The following is a 25,889-nucleotide window of genomic DNA, read 5'->3' as shown; positions in this document are numbered from 1 at the left end:
TTGCGCACGACGAGGAGACCGACTCCTCGTGACGAGTCAAAGGCAGACTCTCCGGCGGCTTAGGTCAGTAAACGTTCTTCGACGACCGTGACATTCTCGCCGTGAGCGATCTCCAGCTATCGATATTACAAAACTCCAATGGGCAGCCTTTGACTTTCTAATAAAATGATCTACTTACCTTCAAAATAACACATGCCGATCCTATATAGACTCGCGCCGCTATTAATTACTACTTTTGATTCTTTTCTAATCCGGGTCCGATAAATCGTTGGCTCTCAGCCCCGGATCCAAACGGCCGGCTCCGACTCTTTCGTCGCGTGAACGCTTGACATATAAAACGATTTGCATAATCTCCCGTATAAAATCGACTTTATGGACTTTATGGATCGAATCGAAGTGGACAAGACGCGTGTAGGTTTCTCCGGGAGTTATGTAGAATATAGAGTACGAATATTTCCGAAATATGCAAAAACCGTCTCTCGTGAAGGTAAATCATTCTCTCGGTGGAGATGCGAGTGATCTCAACTTGAAACATAAATAAAATATACATAAATAAAATATATGCAATTTATAGTTAATTTGTTCGTGATTTTTTAAATTAAGTAACGTTAATATCGTGAAACTCGACTGATGATAGTCGAATTCGAAGTCAGGGTCGCACTAAAGCCACATCAACGAGATCTTTAAGAACGAGCACGCCCCGAGATTCTAGAGCATCCCCGATTAATGACCCTCTTCTTCACCGTGAGACCTGATTTCAGACGAGATTATGGACATAAAATTCCTCTGTCTGAACGGGACCGTCTTCGACCAGGAGACCAGAGTCTGCGAGAGGGTTGACGAGGTCGACTGCAGCAAGAGCGAGCGATTCTACAATCTGAATCTGGAACTCTACGGCAATAACGCTGTGACGCTCAGGTAATTCTAAGGACGCGAACCGCGCCTTATTTTGCTGTATTTAATAGCGTGACTATAAAATCTAGTTTTCTTTTTTGTGTTCGTCGGCCCAGAAGGTGGCGATTTACACGGTGCTGTAACGGAGTAAGAAAATGGCTTGTCAAAGGGTTAATGATAATTCTGACTTTCTGGAAATTTCATTAATGACACGGCGAGTCGAACGCTAATCTATTTTCCGGTTTCACATTGATGCAAATCGCTGCGAGCAGAAACTGGCTATCGAATGAAAGAAGTTGTTGCACACTCTGATTGCTTCGCCGGTCATATACAAGGTGTCGAATACGCTCGCAATTCTCGGCAGACTCGGACGTTCACTTTACGTTTCGTAAGGACCGAAGACATACCGAACATACTTCTTCTATTTCACGTAATTTATCTTCGGTTTGTATAAAATTTCGTGTGGACACGAATAATGACAATTTCGATAAAAATTATTTAAAATTTAGAAACGTAGAATGTAAATAAATAACGAAATTTTTTGCCTTTGGCTCTCTAACTCGAATAAATGTTCGGTTTTCTAAACAATTTAATTTTGATGTAACGATCAAAATAATAAGATTAATAATCATTTTTATTATAGTTAATAAAAAAAATTTTCCGAATTTTAAGTATACTTGATAAAAGTTTACTATCAAAAGTGAACGTTTACTAAAGCGAGCGGAACACCCCGTACACGAGGTAATATCGAATCGCCGCATTTCAGAAATTCTCACTGGCATTTCGCGGATTGCTACATTTTTCCCGCTTCGTTCCGTTTGCGCAATGTCCAAAGCAACGCTCCCAGAAATATGATCGTGTAATGTTCGCGAGGCGAAAATGAAACGGCGCGGTATCTCAGACTCGCATTCACAAACTCGTACGCTTATGCGATGCGTGCCATGCGTATTTTTTACGTGCAAACGTAAAAACACCTCGGGGAGATTCAGCGTCTCGAAATTGCCGTAACGTAAAAGGCACGTATGTATTATACGTATGTATATACCCATAAATATTTCAACGGCTTTCCACCGCTTGGTATCCCCGGGAATGCCGGCGTCCGGCGTCCTCCTCTCACGGCCACGGGTGTATGCAGATAAAAATTATAACGATTAACTGTCATGACCAGCGAAATTTATATACACTTCATATTTGTATGTCCGACGAACCCGGCTAAGTCATCTCCTCTCTCGACGACTTCTATTTTCGATCGGCAATAAATCTCGTTCCCGCGCCGCTCATTTTACCCTCGGGAACTAACACCCCGACTTCTCCCCATCTGTCTTGCACCTCACGCGTTATTATCATCCGTCAGCGTAATCTCGCGAACCACTGACGCGCAGGAATGCATCGTCGCGACACTCGAGCACCCGCTAACGACGACAATTTTCTTCCCAAGAATTTATCACGTCACGCGACACGATGAATAGATAAAGAAGATACTCGCTCACCCGTATCAAGAGGCAGACATCAAGATCGTAGCCTATAAATCACCGGACAGTGATGCATGTTCCATGTAACGTAATATCCAATTTCGTAAACTCGTGCAAAAGCGCTACCGAGAGAAGTCACGCGTCTGCGAAACAATGTCGTGATTCATCATCGATCGATCTACCTTCTTTAACGCCGCACGTCCGTTTTCTTCATTGTTTACAGCTTACACGAGACCGGCGACGACGAGGACGATCTGACGATTGACCCGGTGGAGGATCACCAGTCGCGAACTACCTCGGCGCGACCAAGCACGACGAGCACGACCAGCACGACCACGTCCCGGCCCAGCAAACCGTCCACCACGGCCGCCAGCGGTTCCTTCCAGCATCCGTCCGGCTATCCGCAGCATTATCAACCGCAGCCGCCGTTCCCGCAGGTGCACACGAGCCAGTCCAAGTCGCTGTACGACGATAAGAACGGCGGCTATCATCACCAGTACATCTTCCACAACGGCGGCGAGCGCACCAGCAATCAGGCCACGTCCTACCAATTGTTCAGCAATCAGGGCAGCGTAAGCTCGACGACCGTGCCGCCGGCGCCACCCCCGCAGATCCACCAGATCAGGTACAGCTCGACGGTGGGCCCGCCGCCGCAGATCATTCACAGCGAACCGTCGACCGTGACGCCGTTGTACCACGCGACGTCCTCCACGATACAGACGCTGCTTAACAGCAACGCGAACAGCCCGGCGGCCTTGATCAACCCCATATTTCACAATCACGGGATCGCGAGCACCACCGAACGCGAGTTCACCGTCCACAGCAACAATCCGCGCGAGACCACCGACTATCGCGATGACGACGATCAGGAGCAGGATATAAGGACACTGGAGGCGATACAGTCGGCGAACAAGGGCAAGGTACGTACAAGATATTTCATGTTTAACCGCGTAAAATTTGATAATAAAAATGGTACAGCAATCGCTAAAAATTATTTCGATATTTAGTCTGCGGTTTAAATCCAGACAGAATTAACTTTAATACAAATATATTGTTCAAATCTCTCTTACGTTTCTTTATCTCTGATATTAGATTTCTAAGCTGGCGATATCTCCGGTGCCAAGTCCGCAAGAGTCGTCCCGAACAGTGCAAACGAAGACAAGTCAGACGTCGCAGCAGCTACATCAGCAGCAGCAGCAGAGGATATCCGGCAACTTTCTGCCGACACCGGCCACTGAGACGACCGTCAGATCATTCTATCCGACGCCGAGGCCTTCGCCAAAGCCCCCGCAGTCGTCGCAGTCAGTCACTCGTCAGGTTACACAACACATTCACGTGTCGCCGGACGAGAGAGTGCCGCAGCTCAAGCCTCACCATCAGATCACCATAAGTCTGCCGCCGTCGGATATCCAGAGACTCGTGCAGAATCCGTCGCCTCTGCTGCCCTCGCAATCCCGGGTGATCGTCACGGCGAAGGCGAGCGTGAGCGATGAGTCCGGCAGACCCCTAAACACCACGCAGTTGGTGACGTTGCCGTTGCCGACTATACCGGCCAGCTACGACGATTACAAGGAGGGTGACGAGTCCTTCGATCCCTTTTATCGCGACGTCCCGAAAATTCGCAAAAATCGCCAGTACGCGATGGAGAGAATGAGATTCTCGCGCGGGAAACGATCGCTTGAGCAACCGTATCATTTCATTTACGGAGCGGACAGTCGTCAGGATGAAGATAACGCGAAGAACAAAGAAAGCGCGCGTGCTCGGGTCAACGTCGATTTCCGGATTCTTAAAGAGAGTCTGCTAAAATTTAGAGATATTTTATTTAGCGATGAAGCGAGCGAAGATTCCTCTCGTAATGATGCTGGAGAAATTAAAAATAATACCGAACGTGTTGAGATAAATAGCGAAACTTTCAATACGACACCTGTAAAGCAGGCGAAAGACAATATAATAAAAAAAGTAGATTATTTAGAAGACTTGAAGACAGAAGCTTCGAAACACTTGGATTTAAATAAAAGTACGGATAGAAATGAGGACGAAGAGGATGAGGAAACAGGTCACAAAGATTCATCTTCAAGTGTCAAAGTTAATACTAATAAATCGCTTGATAAGAGAAAGCACGTTAAGAATACATCAGGATTGGAATTTGAATTTTACGCTGAATCTACTACTGCTCGTCCTCGAAAAAACGAATCTCGAGGAGACGTTATAGACGTAATAATACTCGATTCCGATAATGATTCCAAAGTGAAAGCCACATCCGCGAAGACTGACGCACCTATCGAGATTATCATCAAGGAGGAAACGAACTCTGGCACGCACGACGCATCGAAGACCAACGAGAAAGTTGCGCACAGAGGACAAATCGCGGGATACCTGATAAAAAATGAATCGGAGAAGCGATCGAACTCCGTCGCCGGCGAGGAAAGACAACTGGTAGTTCCGCGCGAGACGACGAAGCGAAAGGGTGCCAAGGATAGCGGAGAACGGAAATCTGGTCCGAGAAGGAAGAGTTCTCGAGTGAGGTCGCCGAGAAGACGCATATCCTCGAGGATAAAGCAGCAGAGAACGGAAAATGTCGAAGTGGCAATTCAGCAGAAAGAAGACGTGGAAAGATCGACTACTAGCACTAGCACTATTGCTACTAGTACTATTCCTACTACTACTATTTCTACTACTACTACTACTACTACTACTATTCCTACTACTACTATTCCTACTACTACTTCTACTACCACTGTGACCCCATCCGTCGTATCTTTCAAGACGAAAGTTGCGGAGCAAATCGACAGCAACATTTTCGGAGAGTCAGAATCACGAACTTTTAAAGAAATTGACACGAGGGCGATCGGTCAACGTGACGCGAAATACTCGAAGAGCTTGCGGGACGACAAAAGCCAGGACGCCAGCAAGAATAAAGAGATAGAGCAATCGTTCGATCACCAGATTGTAAAGGATCACGCGAAGAGTTCCGAACGACGTGCCGATAAAACGAAGGAAGAAAAACAAGAAAAACAGGAAACAGAATCGATATATACGCAGACGACTGACAAAGAAGATACGATCTTCACCAAGATTCCACGAAGCGCAGAAGAAGCGAGATCAACGGAAGTTACGCCCGTCTCTGAAGAAAAGAAGTCTTCCAATGAAGGATTCTCTTCTAAGGAGGACGAAATTCCGGACGATGAAATTAACACGAGTACGAATGAAGAAGAAAGTTCGCAAGACGTCCCTAGCACAATTTCTTCCGGCGAAGTTGCGACTTCTCGTGAAGGCAACTTGGAGCAAGAAGAATCGTCTTATCGCGAAGACGCGAGTGAGGGATCAAGTACTGACGTTTCGGACGAGGAACAGAATTCAACCGCGAGGTACACCGAGGAGAATTCCGAAGAATCGAACGAATATCAGGAGATAACGGAATCATCCGTGGAAAGTACGCGTAGGATTCAAGAGGAGCCGGAAAGTACCGAGGGTTCCACCACGCTCGTGGATTACACGAATTCCGAGGAGTACACCGACTCTCAGGAGGACGTCGCGGGATCGACTGAGGAGACCGAGGGCAGTACCGAGGGTGTTCTAAAATTCACGGACGAACTACCTATATCGGACGATAAAGAGAACGTGGAGGTGACAGAAGAAATATCATCGTCTGACGAAAGCGGCATGCACGATTACGTCGACGATAATTACGAGCCGGAGAATTACAGGGGGACAGAAACCACGACGAAATCGATTGAATCCGAGGAGGACAAGAACGAGGAAGAGAAGGATAGTGGGGAGAAGAAAGATACATCAGCGAAAGATTCCGATCGTGAGAATATAGAGACGCAGCGGATGGATGATAGCGTCGAGGCGGAAACGCAGACGGAATACACGGCGAGTGTCACAGAGGTCGAAGATCTCCTTCCTATCACGAGTTTAACCACGACTTCATCGACCACAACGGCGTCAACCACGATAGCGTCAACCACAACAGCATCGATCACAACAGCGCCGACCACGACAGCGCCGACCACGACAGCGTCGTCTACGACGGCGTCGACTACGACGGCGTCGACTACAACGGCGTCGACCACAACGACAGCTTCGAGTACAACTAAGACCACCACTCGTCGGCCGATAACTACCACTCCTCGTGCCACGCCACCGAAACTCTTTAAGCCTACCGGGAACAAAAGAATTTATGCTTACAGCCCTCCTACGACGACCCCGGTTCCGGTCGTGATCAAACCAAGACTGGGTCTGTACAATCCGAAGCCGGCGAAACCGCTTAAATCTTATAACGAATTGGCGCCGAAGCCGATGATTAGAAAGCTCGTTTTATCACGGAAACCTCCTACCACCACCGCAGCTACTACTACTACTATTGATACTACTACTACAGAAAAATTGAACACGGAGAATCCAGAAATGACGACGGAGTTTGTGACGATGACAACGGTAACGGCGCCAACGATGACGACGACGGCAGCAGTGACGACAATGACAGCAATAACGGAAGCAACAACGACGACTACGGCAGCAACGACGACGACGGCAGCAACGACAACGACGGCAGCAACGACGACGACAGCAGCGACTACGGCAGCAACGACGACAGTGGCAGCGACGACGACGATGACAACGGAGTCCGGTAGAAGCGAGGAGAACGGCCTCGAGAATAAACTAGAAGCGATTGAACATACATCCTTCGATCCTTCCACGAAGAACGATCAAACGAACAAGGAAGATCAACTTCCAAGCCCGTCCGAGCAGAATAGTCCAGTCAATTCTTCGGACGTCGATCCGGGAATCACGACCACGGAGATCAAGGCTTTCACTCCTTATCCTCTATCTGGATTATCCACTCTTGCGTCTTCCACCGAGCAGACAACAAAAGAGATAGATGTTAAGGCGCAGGAAACGACGGAGAGCACGGATATTCTCACGACGACTGATCTACCGACGACGTTGTTATCCGAAAAGTCTGAGTACGCTGAGATCACACCGAGTACCAAGTACCTCGAAATAGCGGAGACCACCACGACAGCTTCCACTGTCAAAGTTTCTCAGCAGAAGACTTCTCCGGTTTCTTCGGTTCCTCCGATTCCTGATCGCGCGACGTCGGTCTCAATCTTAACGACCGTCTTGCCGAAAGCGGTGGACGCCGATCCCGTCGCGTCGATGGAAGAAGCGGCGATCTTCAGGTCGACCGGCTTCCCGCGTCGAAAGCTCGTGAGCCCCCGGAAGCATCCGAGCTTCAATTGCCTGGAGAGGGAGATGTATCGTTTCTACGGTGATTCCAGGGACTGTCGATTGTTCCACTATTGCTCGCCCGGCTTCACCTCGCGGCAGGTGCTGGACTTCCGGTTCGTGTGCGAGGAGGGCACGGCGTTCGACGAGGTGACGCAGAGCTGCCGTCACGATGTGCGTAACCGGAAGTGCCGGGTTCGCCAGTGAGGGCGTCCGCGAGGGAGGACGCTCTTCGCCTCCGTTTCGTTTTCTCCGAATCGCGCATTTCCTCGATTCCGTTGATTTTGGTAATTCGTGAATCCTCCAGGACTCCTAGCGTATTTATATTTTCTTCCTTTCTTTTTTTTTTTAACACACAGTACGTAAGAATACCCCGAAGAAGAGGGCTCTCTCCTTCTCCTAAGCCCATTGCCATAGCGCCTCGCGCTGGATTCACACTTATTAAAGTTAATACTGATCGACTCGCGATCGTCGATTGGATCAGAGAGGGAAGCGAGGAGACAGCATCGTCGGCGTGGTCTTCGTTCACCTGAAAAGAAAGTCGCACTTGTCGTTAGCGTTAAGTAAGAGAGCGAAGAAGTCGGTTCCTACGTTGTTCTCGAAACGTGTTGACGCGAGAGACATTAAGCGGAGATATAGTCGCGCGGACTGAGAAGCGATCTGTATCGCGATCACTCATCGCGTAAAATGATTCAGAAACGCGAAGCGTGAAAGTTTCTGAACATTGCCGAATATTGCCGAAGAAACTACGCTCTACGGCTTTATCCGTGCCCTTGGCATCTTGCTCGTACGCAGCGCGATAACGAATTAGCAGCCGCCTTTTGGCCGAATAAATAATAATTTTATCGAGATAAAGTCGAATATATTTTTGATAAAGTATTTGCGACTGTGCGCTGTACTCATGTCTCAGTGTAGTGTAATTATATCTAAAAATATTTCTAATACACAAATCTTCCTAGAATTTCGAATAAAATACTTTTGATAAAACACACATTTTTCGAAACTATATTTTTTACAGATTTAAATAATTTTAATTGTGTACATACTGAAATATATCGAACTGAATACCGCAAGCATAGACGATCACATCGTTTATGGCGCTTGTCGAATTAATTCGTCACGATATCAAAAGTGCAATCAGATAAAAAACATCATTGCTCAAAGGATCTAGGTACGAAGGTAGCTTTATAAAACGTTAGATATTTCGAAGTAACGAACGTGCAAGACGTGTAGTCGACTTAACGTATGACATGTGAGAAAGTTGAAGAAAGAGAGATTGCGGCTTACAGTTTGCATAATTCGTTTCGTATATTCAATTACATGCATTCTCTGCTGTCAGACGCGACGACGGCACACCTGTAACGTAATGCCGGTCAAATGGATTCGCGTGTGTGTTACCTCTCGTAAATGCTCTTAATTTCCTACCACTAATTAGCGCGCTTCAATTACGAGCGGAAACGAGCGCATCTTTAAAGTCAGCCGTAGATAAAGTGTAGATATATATTTTTGCGAACTCATTCCGGAACATCTCTAGCGATTTAGTTTAGATAGAATCTAGGAAATTCGTACGTGCCGCTAAATGAGCGTTAATGATTACCGCGTGTGTAATAAATATATGTTGCGCGTATACGTTTCAACGGCGTATACATTACACACGTACGTCGAAATTTGTATCTATTATATATTTTTTAAGCAAATGTACCATGTCAATAATAATTGTATATTCCATACGCACACGTAACATTTATTCCGTCTTTAAAAATCCCTCGAATTATATCTTTTCGCGATTTAAGATTAACGTAACTATATATAATTCTTTTTATGTAATGTGATTTTTCTTTATCGAGTACTTTATCCAAAACACCATTTTATTTAATTAATTAACCCTCCGTAGTCACACTGGGTCAATTTGACCCGAGCCTCAACTTTGCTCGTAAATATCTTGCGCGTAACTTGAAAATTGGCGAGCATGACGCCCTCTAGCTGTAGTTAAAAAAAAAATTTTTTAAACAAATTTTTCGCGAATCTTTTTTATATGTTAAAAATTCCTGAGGCACTTCTTTTTTTATAGCAATCAATTTAGCAATATCGCAATTGCATTTGAGAATTTTTTCAACACGATCGGTGGATAAATGGTCAAATGGCGAACGATCAAAGTTCGTCTCGGGTCAAAATGACCCAGAGTGACTTCCTTTGTTTGAAAAAATAGGTGTGACTACGGAGGGTTAAAGTAAATTTTTCAGGTAATTTTCAGGTAATGTTTCTTTCCCAACATTTCTCTTTTTCTAAGAGAAGAAATACCAACCTGGCGACACACTATCTTCAGTTGCTAAATAAGTAAGTCTTGAAGCAGTGCCGTTTGATGAAGTTGAGCAGTAACATTAAAGCGTAGATTTACCTGCAGTCGTTAAATGTTAAAGTTAAAGTTATATTACGTTAAATTTGATAAATAAATTGTTCTAAAGAAGGCCAAGTAAGGCTCGAAACGTAAACACCACTGTTACCGTTATTGAAGTATTAAATATATTTTTAACATCTGTCAATTGCTCGTATTTTGGCCGTTTTAAACTATAATACTTAGCTGTTGCTTTGTCGAGCGAAATTCTATTGTTATTTGTTCGTATCTCTTATAATAATTATAATAAATTATAATAAAATATATAACTAATTACAATAAAAAATTGAGCGCGTAATATTTGAGCCGTAGAAATTTCTGACTCGTCGAATCTAATGCATTGTTACATGTTGCAACACGCGGAATTATCGCGCAGTGACATGCGAAATATCTGGGGAATAGCCGTCAGTATTTTGACGTGATGTAATCAAATGTTGGCCGCGCGCGTCACACGAGGTAAAAGCCTACTGGACGTCTACCTTCCACATTCGACGCAACTTGTTCTCGTCGGTATGAGGAAAATGTCAAGGCTTCATTCGCGGAGCCTGGAGCGAGATGCTCCTCTCCTCAGGTATGCAAACATTCGTGTTTTTCGTCTTTTTTAGTGGTTCCACGTGGGAATAACAAAAGAGAAATCAAGAGAACGTTTAGAAAAAGATGTTATTATATCGTTATTATATCGTTAATAGAATATATGTTATTATATTCTATTTTTCTCTTCAAGAAAAATAGAACTTTATCAGGGTTTTCTTTCAGAAACAAAAGATAAAGAAAAGTAAAATATGTATTAAAAATATATTTTTGATTAATAATAACAGACGAATCTTCAATTAAATTACGGATATTAGAGAATTCAATTCTGTTAAAATTAAGTATCTCGATTCATATTTCTTTTACGTAAAAAGGTGCTTGAGATCGCAACAAAAGTGCCATATTCGGTACGAATTATGTATTCATGTTGTAGCCTCATTGAATTATAATAGCACCCTGACAACAATTCTTTATGTAAATTATATTTACGCACCAATCTTCGCAATTATTGCTGCGTATGAATTATGCAGAAAAGTACGGTATGCGCATAAACGAGCGTCTGAATGCGTCGCGCGTTACCGCGTTGCTCTTTATCGGATATAAGATCGACTTGACTTCTTGGCGATTCTCGTTTCGACGAGATGAACAAGGCTAGATGACATTTACCTTTCTTTATTCTGACATTCAAATCCAAGCAGGATCGATCCTTCTGCTTTCCAGGATATTGTAAACAGATACAGTGGTATGATGATGATGTTAAAGTTATTACTATAAACAGAAAAATGACAGTATTTAGGACCACGTAAAACAATTTTGGCATATCTACGTCGATCTTTCCCCCAAAATAAATTCTAATTGTATGTCCAAAAGTATTATTGACCATAATCAGAATTTAATGTCAAATAAAATCACGAGTATGGTGAAATTAATTTTAAACGGCAGATCAGGCACTAACGGGCCGCATCGATCGTTTTCTAGCTTCGTGTTGCATGCCAAGTTGAGATAGAACGCAGGATGAACGAATCGCTCGTGACGCGGAGAGCGACGTGTCGGCTTTTCGGTTACGGACGTTAAAATCCTTTTACTTTGAGAAGAAGACGCGACGGGACGATTTTCACCGGCGGACGAAGACGCTATCTTCTCCCGCTCTCATCCGCGTGCGAAGATGATAAAAGCACGTCGAGGGACAGCGATGCGTCGTAGTCTTCCTTTCGGGATCGGGCCAGAAGGAACGTGGATTTTAACGACGACCAGTCCGAAATGGCCTCGAAACCGATCGTCCATCTGCTAATCGCCTACGGCGTCATCGCCGTAACAACGTGTGAGTAAGAATTTACCCCGCGGTGGTTCTCTCGCACGTCCGAGAAAGTGAAACACCGTCGCGTCGTCCGTTCGCCGATCGGAAAGGATTGTCATCGTTTCTGTCGTGTTATTTCGATTCCAGAATTAGTGATGTGATCTTTTTGACACCACAAGTGTAACATTCTCTCAGATTCTCTTCTGCGAAATCTTCTTCTCTGTGTGTACAATAAAAAAAATTCCTTCTCGATATAAATCCACTTTTATGTGCAACACAAATTTTAACTGCACCCTCAATGCTTTCTGTTTTTCCTTCTTTTCGTCAAGTCGTTTAAAGCATATTCGTGTAACGTTATTTCAAGCAATTTAAACAAATTATGACAAAATAGACTCAGAGTAATTATAAATTAAAAGATATATATTTTCTTAAATTTTAATACTGAGTTTTAATTTATATTCAAATTTCTAGTAATTAAATGTTAAAACAATAATTTAATTTGCGGATAAAAATTAATAATTGTACTTATCATGATTTGTTAGACATATTCTGTTTTTCTGGTTAAATTCCTGGTGTAGATTTGACATTTCAGAAATTGGAAGTTTGCTCATACGAAAGGAGTATTTTCAATAAAGCCATATTACGTAATATTACGCAAGTAATTACGATACGTAATTCAGCTTAACAAGGTTGGCTAACCTCCAGGATGCTTTGGAAATTTGTGTACATCCAATTTTATAAATTCAACGCGGCCTGAATAGTATAGTTTACTATCATATCACTGTACGTATGCTCAGTCACGAGCGTATTGGCAATTTGTATGCGATGCGCTTGCACGCTGGCGGGGAAATAAATTTTTAAGCTTAAAACTTGGACACGCACATGAATATTAATCTTCCTGTCGTAGTTAGACTTATGACGATCACACATTAATAAGATTACGATGCGATGCACATTATAATTTAAGGGAAAAACATTTTTGTGTCTTTTCTGTAATGCACGATGAGCGTTCCAGTGCCTTTTTAATCGGAGAAACTCTTTCGAACAGTTTCGACCTTCGGACAGAAGGAGTTGGCGATAGGTGGGATTAATGCTCGTCGGTCTAACGACGGATAATCGAGTTTGTAATCAGCGAAACTTTCTCTCTCTCTCGTTGTTTGCACTCATTACCTTGCGCAACTTCTGCCCTGCAGAGATGTCTCGGGAAACCTCGCCGGGAATAGCCGCTGGCAGAACCATCGCCGTCGTTCCTCGGCCTTTTGCATCGTCCTGAAATCTGGACCGGTTTTTTTGGGCCTCACCCGAATATGTTTTATCTCCTTAATGTTCAGGAAGGACGCAGCATCGAAGAAAATTTCTCGCATGGTTTAGTTTTGTTCGTAGCGCGATTATTTCTCATCTATTCTTGGGAAATATTCGCTGATGTCATTTTATTTCTTGAAAAGTGTCCTCGGGCCAATCGGGTCCAGTTCGATACTGTTTGCAAATTGGTTATAAACACGTTGCGCAAGTGATGTGCAGGTAACGTTAATGTATGCAATATCTTCGTAGAGGTCGAACGCCGGCGACCGTCGAACTTTCGCCGCGTCGCACGTAATCGCGTGCACTGTGTTAATGCGACTTATTAATACTGTCCGGACGGACTCGTTTGACAAGTTTTATACGTAGTACTAAATTAAATCGATGTCTCAAAACAATATTCATTCCGCGTGAATTTAATATATAATATTAATAGCTGGAATTATGGAAGAAAGAAAAGTTCGTGATCGTTCGATGACACTTTAATTGAAGTTATTTTTGTTAAAGTAACTAGCAAGATAAATTACTTTATATAATTGAATTTAATTGAAACTGTGGATATTTAACAGAAGGAATAACTACGCGATATATAAAAAAATGTATTCTGTACTTGAACCGAAATTTTTCTAATTAAAGTTAAAAATGATTTACTGCCATTTCAGCGCTCAGTCAAAACAGCAGATTCGTGAATCAGCTATTTGACAATCAGCCGAATCGCGGTCAGCAACAATTCTCGCCGAAACGTGGCCAATCCGCGTCATGTCCAGAAAGGAACGGCCGCTTTCCGGTGCAGAATCAGTGCGACGCTTACATCGAATGCATTGACGGGATAGCCGAGCAGAAGCTATGCCCCGAAGGCTTGTTTTTCAATCCTGAAGCGCGCTTCAATTATCCCTGCGGATATCCGATTGACATAGATTGCACGGGCAGGCCAAATTTACGTAAGTCCCTCATTTAAATTAGTAAATTTTTATCAGAAATATTCTATCTAAGATTCTAACGAGAGAGATGTTAAATAATTCAATCGTCTCGCGTTTTGTTTATCTAAAATCATTGGAGATTCAGCGAAAAAATTTCTGATGAATCAAGTTGATCGCACGGAGGTGCGATTGAATAACGAAACGTCATTAAATTTTCTGCAGAGCCGGCAAATCCGACCGACGACTGTCCCCATCAATACGGGTACTTCAAGATCGGCGATCATCAACACTGCGGCCAGTTTATGAACTGCGTAGACGGCAGGGGCTACGTGTTCGATTGTCCGGAGGGTCTGGCCTTCAATCCGCAGAGCTATCGATGCGACTGGCCGGACCAAGTGCCGGACTGCGACGCCGAGACTTTTCTCGGTTTCCGCTGTCCAGAGGTGAGGAACGGTCCCTTCCTGGACACCGAGACTAAGTTTTTCCGCAGCCCCGTCGACTGCCACCACTATTACATCTGCGTGAACGGCCGTCCGAGATTGCTGAATTGCGGCATTGGAAATGCCTTCAATGAGCTCATTAATGTCTGCGACGCCGCGGAAAATGTCACCGGCTGGTGAGTGATGTTTAAAAAGTCTTTTGTCCTTTGCACGGGATGTATTTCTCCTTTCGCTTGTATTTATTAGTTATATATTTACAAATATTTTTTATTGTAACTCTACTCTCAATATATATCAAAAGATACTTAAAAAATATTCAAATAAATAGTTACGAAAAATGCAAAAAATTTTTTAATTAAATAATGAGCTAATTTATTATCACATATGCTCTAAGATTCTTTTCTCGATGTTATCTAATTAAAAACGAGAGAATATATATTTAATTTAACTTTTTTCAGCGAACACGAAGCAATAGCGAGAACCACCCCGGCACCATACCGACAGACAAGGCTTTTTTAAATTCTGATACGATTGAAGAATAAAAAAAACAAAGATTGACAGCGCAATAGTTCCGACGGAACAGCAATCAAGAATTGCAGCAAACTTCGATATGTGGTACGATATATTTTCGATGCGACAAAATTCCATGTGGGATGTAAATAATGATCCGTATAATTGGAAAACACGTTATATTGTTTGAGAATCAAATAAAAATCTAATTGCCATACGTGCGCTGATGCCATAAATAATGTATATACTATTGCTTAAGTTGCATTAAAAGTACATATTTAATATAGAACTGTAGAAAACTTTTAATAAATAAAAGTGTAAAAATAAACGCCTATCTCCCAGTGTGGACTCTCTTTGTAAACGGTTGTTTTTGCAACTAAAATGCAAGATTACACATTGCATAGTTTTATGGCATTGAGTTTATAATTGACAGTTTACTGAAGTGAACGTTATTCGATAATAAACTAAATGTGTTAACGATTATAAAGGTTTTCTAGTGAATTCTTGTTAACGAAATTTATTTATCCATTGTTATTTGTTTATATTTTATATATAAATATCTAATAGCCCTCTCTCCCTCTCTCACTTTCTCTTTTTTTCGACAATGCCGATAAAACATCATTTTGGTGCGCGTCCGTGCTACATCTGCAAACTGCAAATGTATACATCATATATATGTATAATATTACATTTGCAGATGTAGCACGGACGCGCACCAAAATGATGTTTTATCGATAGTGTCGGAAAATGAACGTGGCTACGTAGCACTAATTTCGAAAATGGTTGTACTGGCAGTAGTGTACAGGGGTTAGGCTTTCGACAGTCCCACGAAAAAGACCGGGATGGCGTCTCTCAGGCTTCTCTCTGCCAGTACATAAGCGTAAAAAATTTATGATTATAGATCCCTTTGTTATTGACCGAGCCCCGCGCTTGGAATAGTTTCGCGCTTATGTCAGATAACGCCACCGATACAATTTTCGCGATTTGTTTTAATTATTATGCCCGTTCTAGATTGGAGGATGATCCTACTCGCGGCTCATCCTAGTGAGTAGCGTAGACATGGATAAATCAATGATTTTTATCCGTCTACACTACTCACTAGGATGAGCCGCGAGTAGGATCATCCTCCAGTCTAGAACGGGCATTAGCCATATGGAAAAATATTTGTTATTATATTGTATTTAAAAAACTTTTATGTTATAGATATATGTCACAGATATATTTAAAATGGCGATATATTGTTTAACTATATCTTGAGATATTTACTATATAACATATAGCAACGATATTAAAATGCACCAAAATATTAATATGTGTCTTAGTAATAATTAATTATGCTTAACAACTGTGCTAGAGACGATATTTGTGCAGAATTAAGTTATGTAAATGCAGATGTGACATATAATATGCTTAAAGCTAATTCAAAGCGCAAACGTAGAATTGATATTTTCGATTCTTGGTACGGCGGCGTCGGAGAACTTAAAATAAAGATGGAATTTGAAATTTTAAAGAGACGCAATATTCAGAATTTATGTGAATCGAGAAAATCAAAATTTTGTATTTCTTATATATAATATAATTTTACCGGAGATTACCCGAAATTTATAAAAACAGATAATAATCGTAATACTAGAAGAGATACACGTAAATGTACCTCGCACGTATTTTAAGAATCTTGGAATATATTTTAATTAGAGGGAGAAATTGCATACAACGAAAAAACAAATATTTTGTAAGATATATGTTGTCGGATTTAATCGAGTAGTTTTTATTGTGTATTAACCTTAAGATTGTTCTAAGAATTCATTTACGTAAAATCGACTCTTCTATATCCGCCCTACGTGGAATAAGACAATTATTTCTTGGAATTCTCCCTCTTTCTCCCTCCTCTCTCTCTTTCCCTTTCTTTGAGTCTACTATAATGATTACATTGTTATCAACACTAACCACACAGAAGCCAATGAGCAAACCTGAAAGCCGCCGGCTTCTGGAATTACGGGGGTGGTGTAAAAGGGCGCAACCGTATCGGCTACAATTGCGAATTAAATTGTACAGAATAATAAGTCTCCTCGAGATATCAAACACAACGAGTTCTTTCTACCAAAAGTGAAATTAGCAAATAAAATAAAGTACAATGAGATAAAAAGACGACACAACGAAAGACAAGATTTTAAATCGATCCGTGAAAAGGGACTCGGTGTTCTTTCGAAATAGTCGGACGGGCCGAACGGCAGTTACGCTGAACTATCCTATTAGCGATATTAACGGCTTTCGTGGCGATAGCGCATACCTAATTCAACTATTTATCCGATTATTGGGAGGACAATAATGAATCAGCAGCAGCATGACTTATGGGATTTTTTCCTTGATGTCCGCGACAATGTCGCAAAATACACATTGTGCAAAGAAGAAATTCAAACGGACGGCTCTTTAATGATAAAACAGATGCAAAACCACCTAATAGGGGAACATGCAAATCTAAAACAACTGCGTATGTACCTGCGTACCGTATAAGGTACGTAGATGTTTCCTTTCACGACGTCGTACGGCAATCTGCCGATTGTGTGGGGACATTATGGAAATAAAAAAAAAACAAAGTTGGAGGTTGACGAGACATATAGAAAAGGAACATCCCAACTGGATAAATGAACTTCCCTCTGAAGGATGGCGCCAGCTCTCGCAAATTTGTTGCGATGTATTTGGGGTTTGGTTCGTACATACATAGGTACATACATAGGCATATAGACGTACGAATAAATGAAAGCGGAAAAGTGCAAGATAATGATCGATAGGAAACGGGAAATACTTGGACCGTATTGCTTGCGATATTAAATAATATGATGTTCAACATAATAACTTAATACAGATTTAAAAATAATTTTGTTAAACGTTACAAAATCAAAATCAAAATCAAAATCAAAATAATTGTGTGTGGTGGCTCAACATAGAATGTCAAAACATTCTGCAGCATTTTGCGCGTTTCGACACAATAATTATTTCGATTAATATAATAATTGGTCCAAAAAAATTATTTTAGATCTATATCTAGCTAACTACTTTAGCAAAACCGTTCTTTTCATAAACAAATACGTGCAGATATATTTTAATGGCAAAAATATTCGTTGTTTTTTTTTCCTAAGAAAATTAATGAGAAACGCACTAAGAGAAATTTTTTGCTGTATTAGCAAATCCCATGGCGCCTCACGATGAAAGAGAGCCTCCTCTCACCCTCTTGGCGCCTATCTATCCATTTAACGTGCTTTTTTTTTCGAAATCGTGTTCTACTCGCGAAGGTGACATCGCGAAGGCGGGGTTCGTGATTATAAAGAAGCATCGCGTTGCGGCGATAAGAAATGCCATCGCGCAGCAACAGTGAAAAAGAGAGAGAGAGAGAGAGAGAAGAGGGTTAGAAGAAGAAAGAGAGAGAGATAGAGAGACCGTTCGTGCTGGGTGCGAGTGTCCGGAGACCACCCGTTGCAGCAGCGGGCCGCGAAGGTGGTCTGACGTAACGTCGCGTTACGTCAGACTATGCTATAGAACACCAGAGGGATGGCGGTGGTGCGCGTGGGGGTAGACGTGGGCGAGAGGTTCACGGGGTTGGGTCGGAGGGAACCGGCACGTCAATAGGAGAATCCTTCGGCCGCCGGGTAGGGAAACGAACCCCCGAGTGGGGAGTAGCTCGTGAAAACTCGCGGCCAAGGGACGCGGGAAGGGATAAGCCGCCCCGATACGCTCTTCCCTCCCTCGCGTCCCTTTTTTCTCTCCCTCTTTCCCACGACACTTTCGAAATATGTGACTTCCGGTAACGCACAATTTCCGCGATCGTACGAGTTCGCGCGGCCTGAGGGTCGCCAGGAGAGTCGCTTACCATGTTTGAGGGTTGTTCTTTCGAGGAAAGTAGTCGCCTTGCCTGACTTTAATACGTTAATACCCGCGGGATCGTTGCCATAAATATTAGTTAGAGTTAGTGTATCGAAGGGACAAACAGGAAGGCTGAGCGGAAAGCTAGCTGTTGCTTATTAGAGACGTTCAGTTTCAGTAGAAACATGTCGTTGTTAATTCCGCTCTAAAATTATCCCCTTCGGTCTGCGACCTGCAGCTCGAGCCGACACGGTACGGTGATCGCGATAACACGCAGAGATCGATGGCAGATCCAAAGGGATCGGTAGCTCGATCGAGCTCAGAGCTTCTGACTCGTACGGGGTACCTACCTCGTACTGCGAAGGGGTACCGACTTCCCTAATTTCGCAGCGCCCTGTGCGACGTCACGTGACGCGCGCGACCACCCCCGCGACGGTTTCGATATGCATGATTTAGTGGTGTGGCGCTTGCCGCGGGATAGAGACGGCTTCTGTCCATTCACCTATCGTGTCAGACACGTCGCTTTAGGCATCGGGCGTTTAGGTACCATAAGTAGTCTGCGGCTACCATTGAGCCCCGTTCGCGAAGGGGGAGGAGGAGGAAAACGGGGGACGCGGGGGTCGCGTGAAAGGTAGGGAAAACGGTGGCAGGAGAAAGGGTATAATTCCTCGCGGGGGTGGCGGTCAGTGACGTACGACAACAACACCGACGTTATCGTCGATCGACCGAATACAGAGGGGGGTGGGGTGGGGTTGGGGAAACGCAGCGTGACGGTGTGGTAACGGCCGCAAAAACTACCGCACGAAACACGGTACTTACAAATTTCAACGAGCCCCCGCCGACGCTAATAAGGGCTAACTTTGATGGCTCACTCGACTTGGTACCAACTAAGGTGAAATAACGTAATGTTCTCTCTCTCTCTCTCTCTCTCTCTCTCTCTCTCTCTCTCTCTCTTTCTCTCTGCAATAATACGCATAAATGTGGGTGGAAAGATATCTGCTTGCATTTACGGCGTAAACATTAATTTGTTATATTCCACGCAAAATATCGGATATCGTGAAAAATTATAGCTTATGAATTACATATACATATTATATACGTTCCATTGCAAGTTTGCATAATTAATTTGCACGTTGAATTAGAAACTCTCATGTACGTTCGCTAACTTTACGCCCACAATTTCATGGCGACGTAAATATCATTACTTTAATTATAATTCTCTGTAAAGCGATACTCCGACTACGTTACTGTCTCCCGCTCGGCAGGGATGGGTCGTCGTAATTTCAAGGGCGTCGCAAGTAATAGGGGCATTTTGCCACGATACCGAGAAACATTTACCGAGTGAAACTTCGAAAGGTTGTAGCGGTAATTTCTTCGTGTAATGTACTTAAAGTTTATTAAAGGTGAACAGTCAGACTTTGTAATAAACTTGTAACGCTTCGCGATACACGTAAAGATCGTCATGGAAATATTCTAACGGCACGGAACCTTGTGGCACAGAATTCCGTCACTGCGATTTTCCGAACGGGGAATAAGGGGTAGTACGTTAGGGGCGTCTCGATCGCGCGGAAGAACCCGAGCGATTACAGAAGAGTTGACTCATTGTCAGAATTAATGGGAAGAGACGGGAAATATGTGACGGCAGCTTTGTCTTTATAGTGCCACGATGCTATTAATTTCTAATTAATATTTCAATGAGCTAACATCACATATTATATTAATTTATATAATATATAACTTTAATGATATATGAATCACATCTTATTTTAAATTTTCTTTCCAATTTTATCAAAAGAGTTAGTACCTTCTCGAGAAAACTCACTATTTGAGTTTTTGAGTTTTATTTGAGTTTTTAGAGTATTACGTACCATTTTAATTAACACAGCCGAGGATGGATAACAATAAAAATAAACTCGTCCCACATTTTTCGACGTGCGAATAAGTTAAAGTAACAAAGATCGTCTGTATAACATTTTACTTTAATGACAGAAAATAAAAACAAACGACATATACATCTCAATGGAGGAGGGGGGACGGAGTTAAACTTTCGAGAGACGTCACTGTTCGGCGGGGTGGCGCGTCAAGGGCGAGCGGCATCCCTAGTGGGGATACCTTCGGCGAGTAGGGGCGCGTCGCGGCAGACCGGGGCGCAAGAGGGAGGCGGCAGCGTGAGAGGCAGAGAGTGTAACCCCACGGTCGCACCGCCACCCGTGCGTCGTCGTACTTAAAATATGACTTGGGTTAGAGCGCACACGGGATAGTCGTGCGAGTGTAGACATATTAGCCGTGTGCACCGGGAGTATATAATCCGTATTAGTTTTAGTCAAGCAAAAATAATAGTGAGTAAGGGTTGTTGTCCGAGGGGGCGCGCAACGGGGTCTCCGTCGAGAGGAAGACAGAGAGCGAGAGAGAAAGAGAGATAGATAGAAAGACAGAGCGAGGAACGGAGCGGACCCAGCACAAGGGAGGAAAGTCAATCAACGCGAGACGGACGGATGATACGGGGGTGGCTGGGTAAAATCAGACGCTTTCGATCGCCGGCCGAAGTGAACGTGTAAAACGCGAAGACAGCGGTGCAGTTTCGGGGGCCGCCGTTGCGAACCAATACATATCATTTTATCCTAGTTGCAGAGTGTGTGTGTGTGTGTGCGTGAGGGGGAGAGAGAGAGAGAGAGGGAAAAAGAGGGAGAGAGAGAGAGTTGGTAGCGAGGGCGGAGGGTGGATCGCGAGAAGGAACAACGCGATCAGCGATCGGAGGTTCTCGCGAACCAGTGAGTTTAACGAGGGGTACATGGAGAAAAAGCGAGAGAAAGAGAGAAGAAGAAACGTCGTGAGTTCCATTGAGATGAATACACAGAGATATATATAAATACAGATAGATGGATAGATAGATAGATATATGTATACACATGCGCAACGCGAAACGTGTGAGTGTACTTGGCTTGATCGTCATCGTCGTCATCGTTATTGTCGCCGTCGTCGTCGTGAACGCGTCCCCTTCCGGCCCGAGGCTTTCGGGACAGTGAGATTTCCTTAGAGGAGTTCCGGAAGTGACTCGACGGAGTCCGAAAGAGAGAAAGAAAGAGGGAGAAATTACAAAAAGAAATTCCCTCCCGCGGATGATCGCTCACGAGCTACGTGTCGCCGTCGTCGTCCGTCGTGCATATCTTTTCTCGTGAACTGTGATTCTTTGTGCCGCTCGTCGAGGGAGGAGGGACAGTGATCTCAGCGACGAGACGGGATAAGACAGACAGGCAGGGTAAGTGGAAACCACTCTCCCCTCGTACGACCCTGACTGGGACTGTTTTTACTCGCGCGATACATTGCACGGAGCAGAAAGTTAATTAGGCAGTTAGCCCGGTTAAATTAGAGCCCATCGATAATCGGAAACCGAGGTAATGAATCGGCTCGGCTTGTCTATCCCGCAAGCTTACATCTCGACTTACATCCCTCGCGCTTGAACGGTAAATCTCTCATTTGGGCTAAAAACTAGTTCTCTTATGATTCCCCTATGATTTGTGCAAATTGTATGTTCGTGTATCTCTTCTAATACATTAATATTATCGTCATTTGATTTTAGAAACCGTGTGTGTCAGACTGTGTCAACATGATAAACTACGAAGTTCTTAATTTTCTATCGTAAAATAAATCCATTGTAAAATTTACCGTATTTAGTTTATATTATATTTTCCGAAATTAAAAGTTCGTTTTCTCGATAAGAAGTTAATTTTTATTGGACTTCTATAATTCTTTTAAGCATTGACAGATTATTTTATTGAACCACAAACAAATTTCATGCAACGTTATTCCATTCAATAATAATTAATACAATTAATAAAATAATCGGCTTTATTAAGTTTAATCAGTTTATAAAAATTAAAAAATATCATTTTTTTTTTGTTTCTATATAACAAAATATTTTCTCTATTTTTTAAAATATATTTTTCCATTAAATTAGTTTTACATTTATATAAATAACTGATACTATTTGACCAATAATTATTGAAAAATTATATTTCAGACACAGTTCACTTTGTGCATAAAATATAAAAATATAAATTTTGACGATTCAGTATTAAATAATAAAATGTTTAGTACGAAAATGTAATACCTTTATGTAGTATTCAGGAATTTTAATGTTTTACATTTTAAACTTTACATTGGTAATGAGTTTTGAATAACTTATACATTAAATATTAATGTGTAATAAAATGTTAAAATTTCTGATAACTGTATAAAATCACATTAATTTTACTGATATTTTTTCAAATATAAAAATTGTGAATTCTCGAAATTTATCCACAAAATATTAATTTGCAATAAAACATTAAAATTTCCAATTATTATATAAAATTACAACGAACTTATTGACATTTTATCATTTTCTACTGAACCATACCATTGAATTAATGTTTAGCATTTATATTTTGATTTTTTATTTGCGAAATTTATTTTAAAATATAATTTTATCGTAATCATCGGCAAACGTTCAATTACTTTCGTAAGACTTGATTTGATAGTAAAAGCAACATAGGAGAAAACAAAATACAGTAATATTATTTCAATCTTGGATTGACAGAACAAATTCGCGGCAAAGCCGAAAAAAATTGTTTGATTAAGTCCCCGCATTGTTTGCGGGGATAACTGGATGTGGTAAAAACGCCGGCAAATACGTAAAAATATGTGGACGATAAAAAGAACGGAGAGACGATAGATCTTTTCTTGCTTGCCAGGACAATGCGCTTTTAATGAAAACGGATCGACAGGTGCTAATGTGGTAAATTACGTAAAAATACTATGAATATCCGAGTTAAACCTTAACGGCAGATTCCCTCGCCAATTAACGGTCAAGTTTTTTTCTCAATTGAAACGTGTCGAGGTATACGGACAGTTTTCACGTTACAAATAATTAGAAAATAAAAAAGACCTTTCACGAACTTTCCACGGTGCAATTAAATAACGAAACTTTCACGTTCATTTAAATTCAACAGGACTTATTTTTTTTTATCAGATATTAAGTCTGAGCTTCGATCATTATCGAGAGGTACTCGGCATTGAATATTAAAAAGATGTGGGTCGACCGTCATTCGGTCGTATTTCGACATTGTCGCCAAACGAAATCACAGTTTAATTTCTTGTAAAGAAAAATAGGGTCCGTAAACGCGGAGACTTACATAAGCAGACACGGGTAAAAGCAGCGTGGTTCTCGCGATTGCTTATCATCTCGAGACACGTCGGTAATAAACGCAATAAGAGCCTCGATGTGCGCCTCTAAGTTTCTATTTTCGCGTCAGAAAAACTACTTCTCGGCGGCTTGATCGTGTAAAGGTTCCGGGAGAGTCTGAAAATACGCGGGTCGCATGTACGCGACGGGGCAAACTCTCACCTTTATCACGGAATTCCACGCGCGCGTCGTTTGCTGCGCGCGATCGTGTCTCGTCGATGAATCATTCTCCCCCTTGTCGCGCCAAGAGAGTGGTCGCGGTATTAATAATCGCGTGATTGTGCAACGTCAAAACAACGTAACGCTGGCCGGCCAACGGTACTTGTCGCGTTTCCACGCTTTTCGCTACGTATTTTCGTCGGTGCTATCGCGCTCGTTCGAAATTCCGGATATCTACAAGGACGCGCGCGTTAAATATTCCCTTTTACGAATACGCGATATCCGCGCGACGCGCTCGTACGCGTTAGCAATGTGCGTGCGACTCTCTCTCTCTCTCTCTCTCTCTCTCTCTCTCTCTCTCCGCGCAGGATTTCGGAGTTCCGAAACTATAGGGAGGTGCGGAAATAAATTATTCATCGTTCGCAACTGCGGCGCGATATTTGTAACGACACGCGTAATTTTAACGTATTTGACAGGCGAGACCCAAAATATGGAAATACAAAATTACTATCTTCCTTTGCCCTGTGATTTCAATAAATTTCAATACATATGGACAATTAGGATTGCAATCGTGCAATCAACTAAATTTCTCTTTTTGTGTCTGTGCGGTCCAAACCGGCGAAGTCAAGTGCTTCGTTCTCATTTTGATATTATCGATATTTACTCTAACACTCAAATTTTATTATTTGAAAAATGTTATGGAGATTTTGAAATTATAGCTCGCTAATTTCGCAATAATAGGTTACTTTGAGAGTGTGGAATATTATATATACGCGGGATGATGATATCCACTTTGATGTAGGACAACAAAGGTTAATCGTTAATTAGATCAGTTCACAAATTACAGAAAAATCGAAAATGTTTATTTTTCGAATAAATGCATTTATCTAGATAAAATAATTAATTATAATTACTCTATACATGTTTACATAAAATGTAACAAATGTTAGGATGCTATTTTATGATTTTTATGTTAAATATATATTGAAATTTATATTGTTTTACTATTATTTTAATTATGTTGTTTTAATATTAAAAATATTTGACGAAGAGTTAAGCGAAGGCGAAGGTTCGTGTTCTCAAAAAGCATTAGAGGATTAATCGATAACATGTAACTTATCTCGACGAGAATATCTGAAAATTTAAATCTCGGTCATCACGGTGAATAAAGTTTGTTCGGATAACATCTGGAAACTGCCCCTGTTAAACGTTCATTAAGACATTATGAATGTATAAACGAACCCTGCCGATCGCAGGGTAAGAATTATTCACTGCGTTTTTTGGACGTCTTTTCTTCAACTTGTAGAACATTCGCCGCGAAAGGGTAAACCCTTCTTCACTTCACCGACAATAAAAAACCGGCCTCTTTACCTCATTTACTTAATTGCACTGCCAGTTTCCCCATTCTTCCAACTCGAGGTAAAATGGAATCGTAGCCGCTCACATGGAGCTAATTGAATAGAAACGCAATATCGCGATTCTCTTACTCTGAAAGGAAAAGTCAACTCTTATCCAGAAAGTGCAAAAATTAGTAATGAAAGAAGAAACTCGATAATATTACTAATACTATTATAGTAAATAACCGCACGTTTACAATTGAATACAAACGTTATTTTACAATCTTTTTATTTTTTAAATTATTATTTATGGTTACT

At 42.0% G+C, this 25,889-nt stretch overlaps 3 protein-coding genes across 7 annotated transcripts in view; all 3 read left to right on the top strand.

The window, feature by feature from the left end:
• LOC139811266 (uncharacterized) overlaps window positions 1-9,326 on the top strand; it is a 57,832-nt gene extending 48,506 nt beyond the window's left edge. For all 3 annotated transcript variants that reach the window (XM_071775435.1, XM_071775436.1, XM_071775434.1), the window contains 3 exons: window positions 762-918; window positions 2,590-3,286; window positions 3,459-9,326. In XM_071775435.1, the coding sequence (XP_071631536.1) occupies window positions 762-918; window positions 2,590-3,286; window positions 3,459-7,805 (5,201 nt within the window). In that variant the 3' untranslated portion in view covers window positions 7,806-9,326. The remainder of the gene's footprint in view (window positions 1-761; window positions 919-2,589; window positions 3,287-3,458) is intronic.
• Window positions 9,327-10,467: 1,141 nt separating this feature from the next.
• On the top strand, window positions 10,468-15,324 carry LOC139811714 (protein obstructor-E-like). 2 transcript variants are annotated; one of them, XM_071776063.1, is made up of 4 exons: window positions 10,468-10,564; window positions 13,783-14,061; window positions 14,263-14,656; window positions 14,939-15,324. In XM_071776063.1, exons 1-4 carry the CDS (start codon window positions 10,549-10,551, stop codon window positions 14,997-14,999), a joined length of 750 nt encoding a protein of 249 aa, XP_071632164.1. In that variant the 5' UTR covers window positions 10,468-10,548; the 3' UTR covers window positions 15,000-15,324. The 2 variants fall into 2 exon arrangements, with proteins under 2 accessions (XP_071632164.1, XP_071632163.1); XM_071776062.1 differs by lacking the exon at window positions 10,468-10,564 and adding an exon at window positions 11,678-11,845.
• Window positions 15,325-19,647: 4,323 nt separating this feature from the next.
• LOC139811091 (solute carrier family 7 member 14) overlaps window positions 19,648-25,889 on the top strand; it is an 84,181-nt gene continuing 77,939 nt past the window's right edge. The window contains exons 1-2 of one of the 2 annotated variants that reach the window (XM_071775152.1): window positions 19,648-19,743; window positions 21,727-22,110. The gene's annotated coding sequence lies outside the window, so the exon portion shown is untranslated. Of the gene's footprint in view, window positions 19,744-20,674; window positions 22,111-25,889 lie in introns of those variants that run through there. The other variant, XM_071775151.1, reaches the window with a different exon arrangement.

This window comes from Temnothorax longispinosus, chromosome 4 (assembly GCF_030848805.1).
Source record: "Temnothorax longispinosus isolate EJ_2023e chromosome 4, Tlon_JGU_v1, whole genome shotgun sequence".
Taxonomy (NCBI): domain Eukaryota; kingdom Metazoa; phylum Arthropoda; class Insecta; order Hymenoptera; family Formicidae; genus Temnothorax; species Temnothorax longispinosus.
The sequence above is the reverse complement of the archived record's forward strand: the minus strand, read 5'-3'. Positions and strand labels throughout refer to the sequence as shown.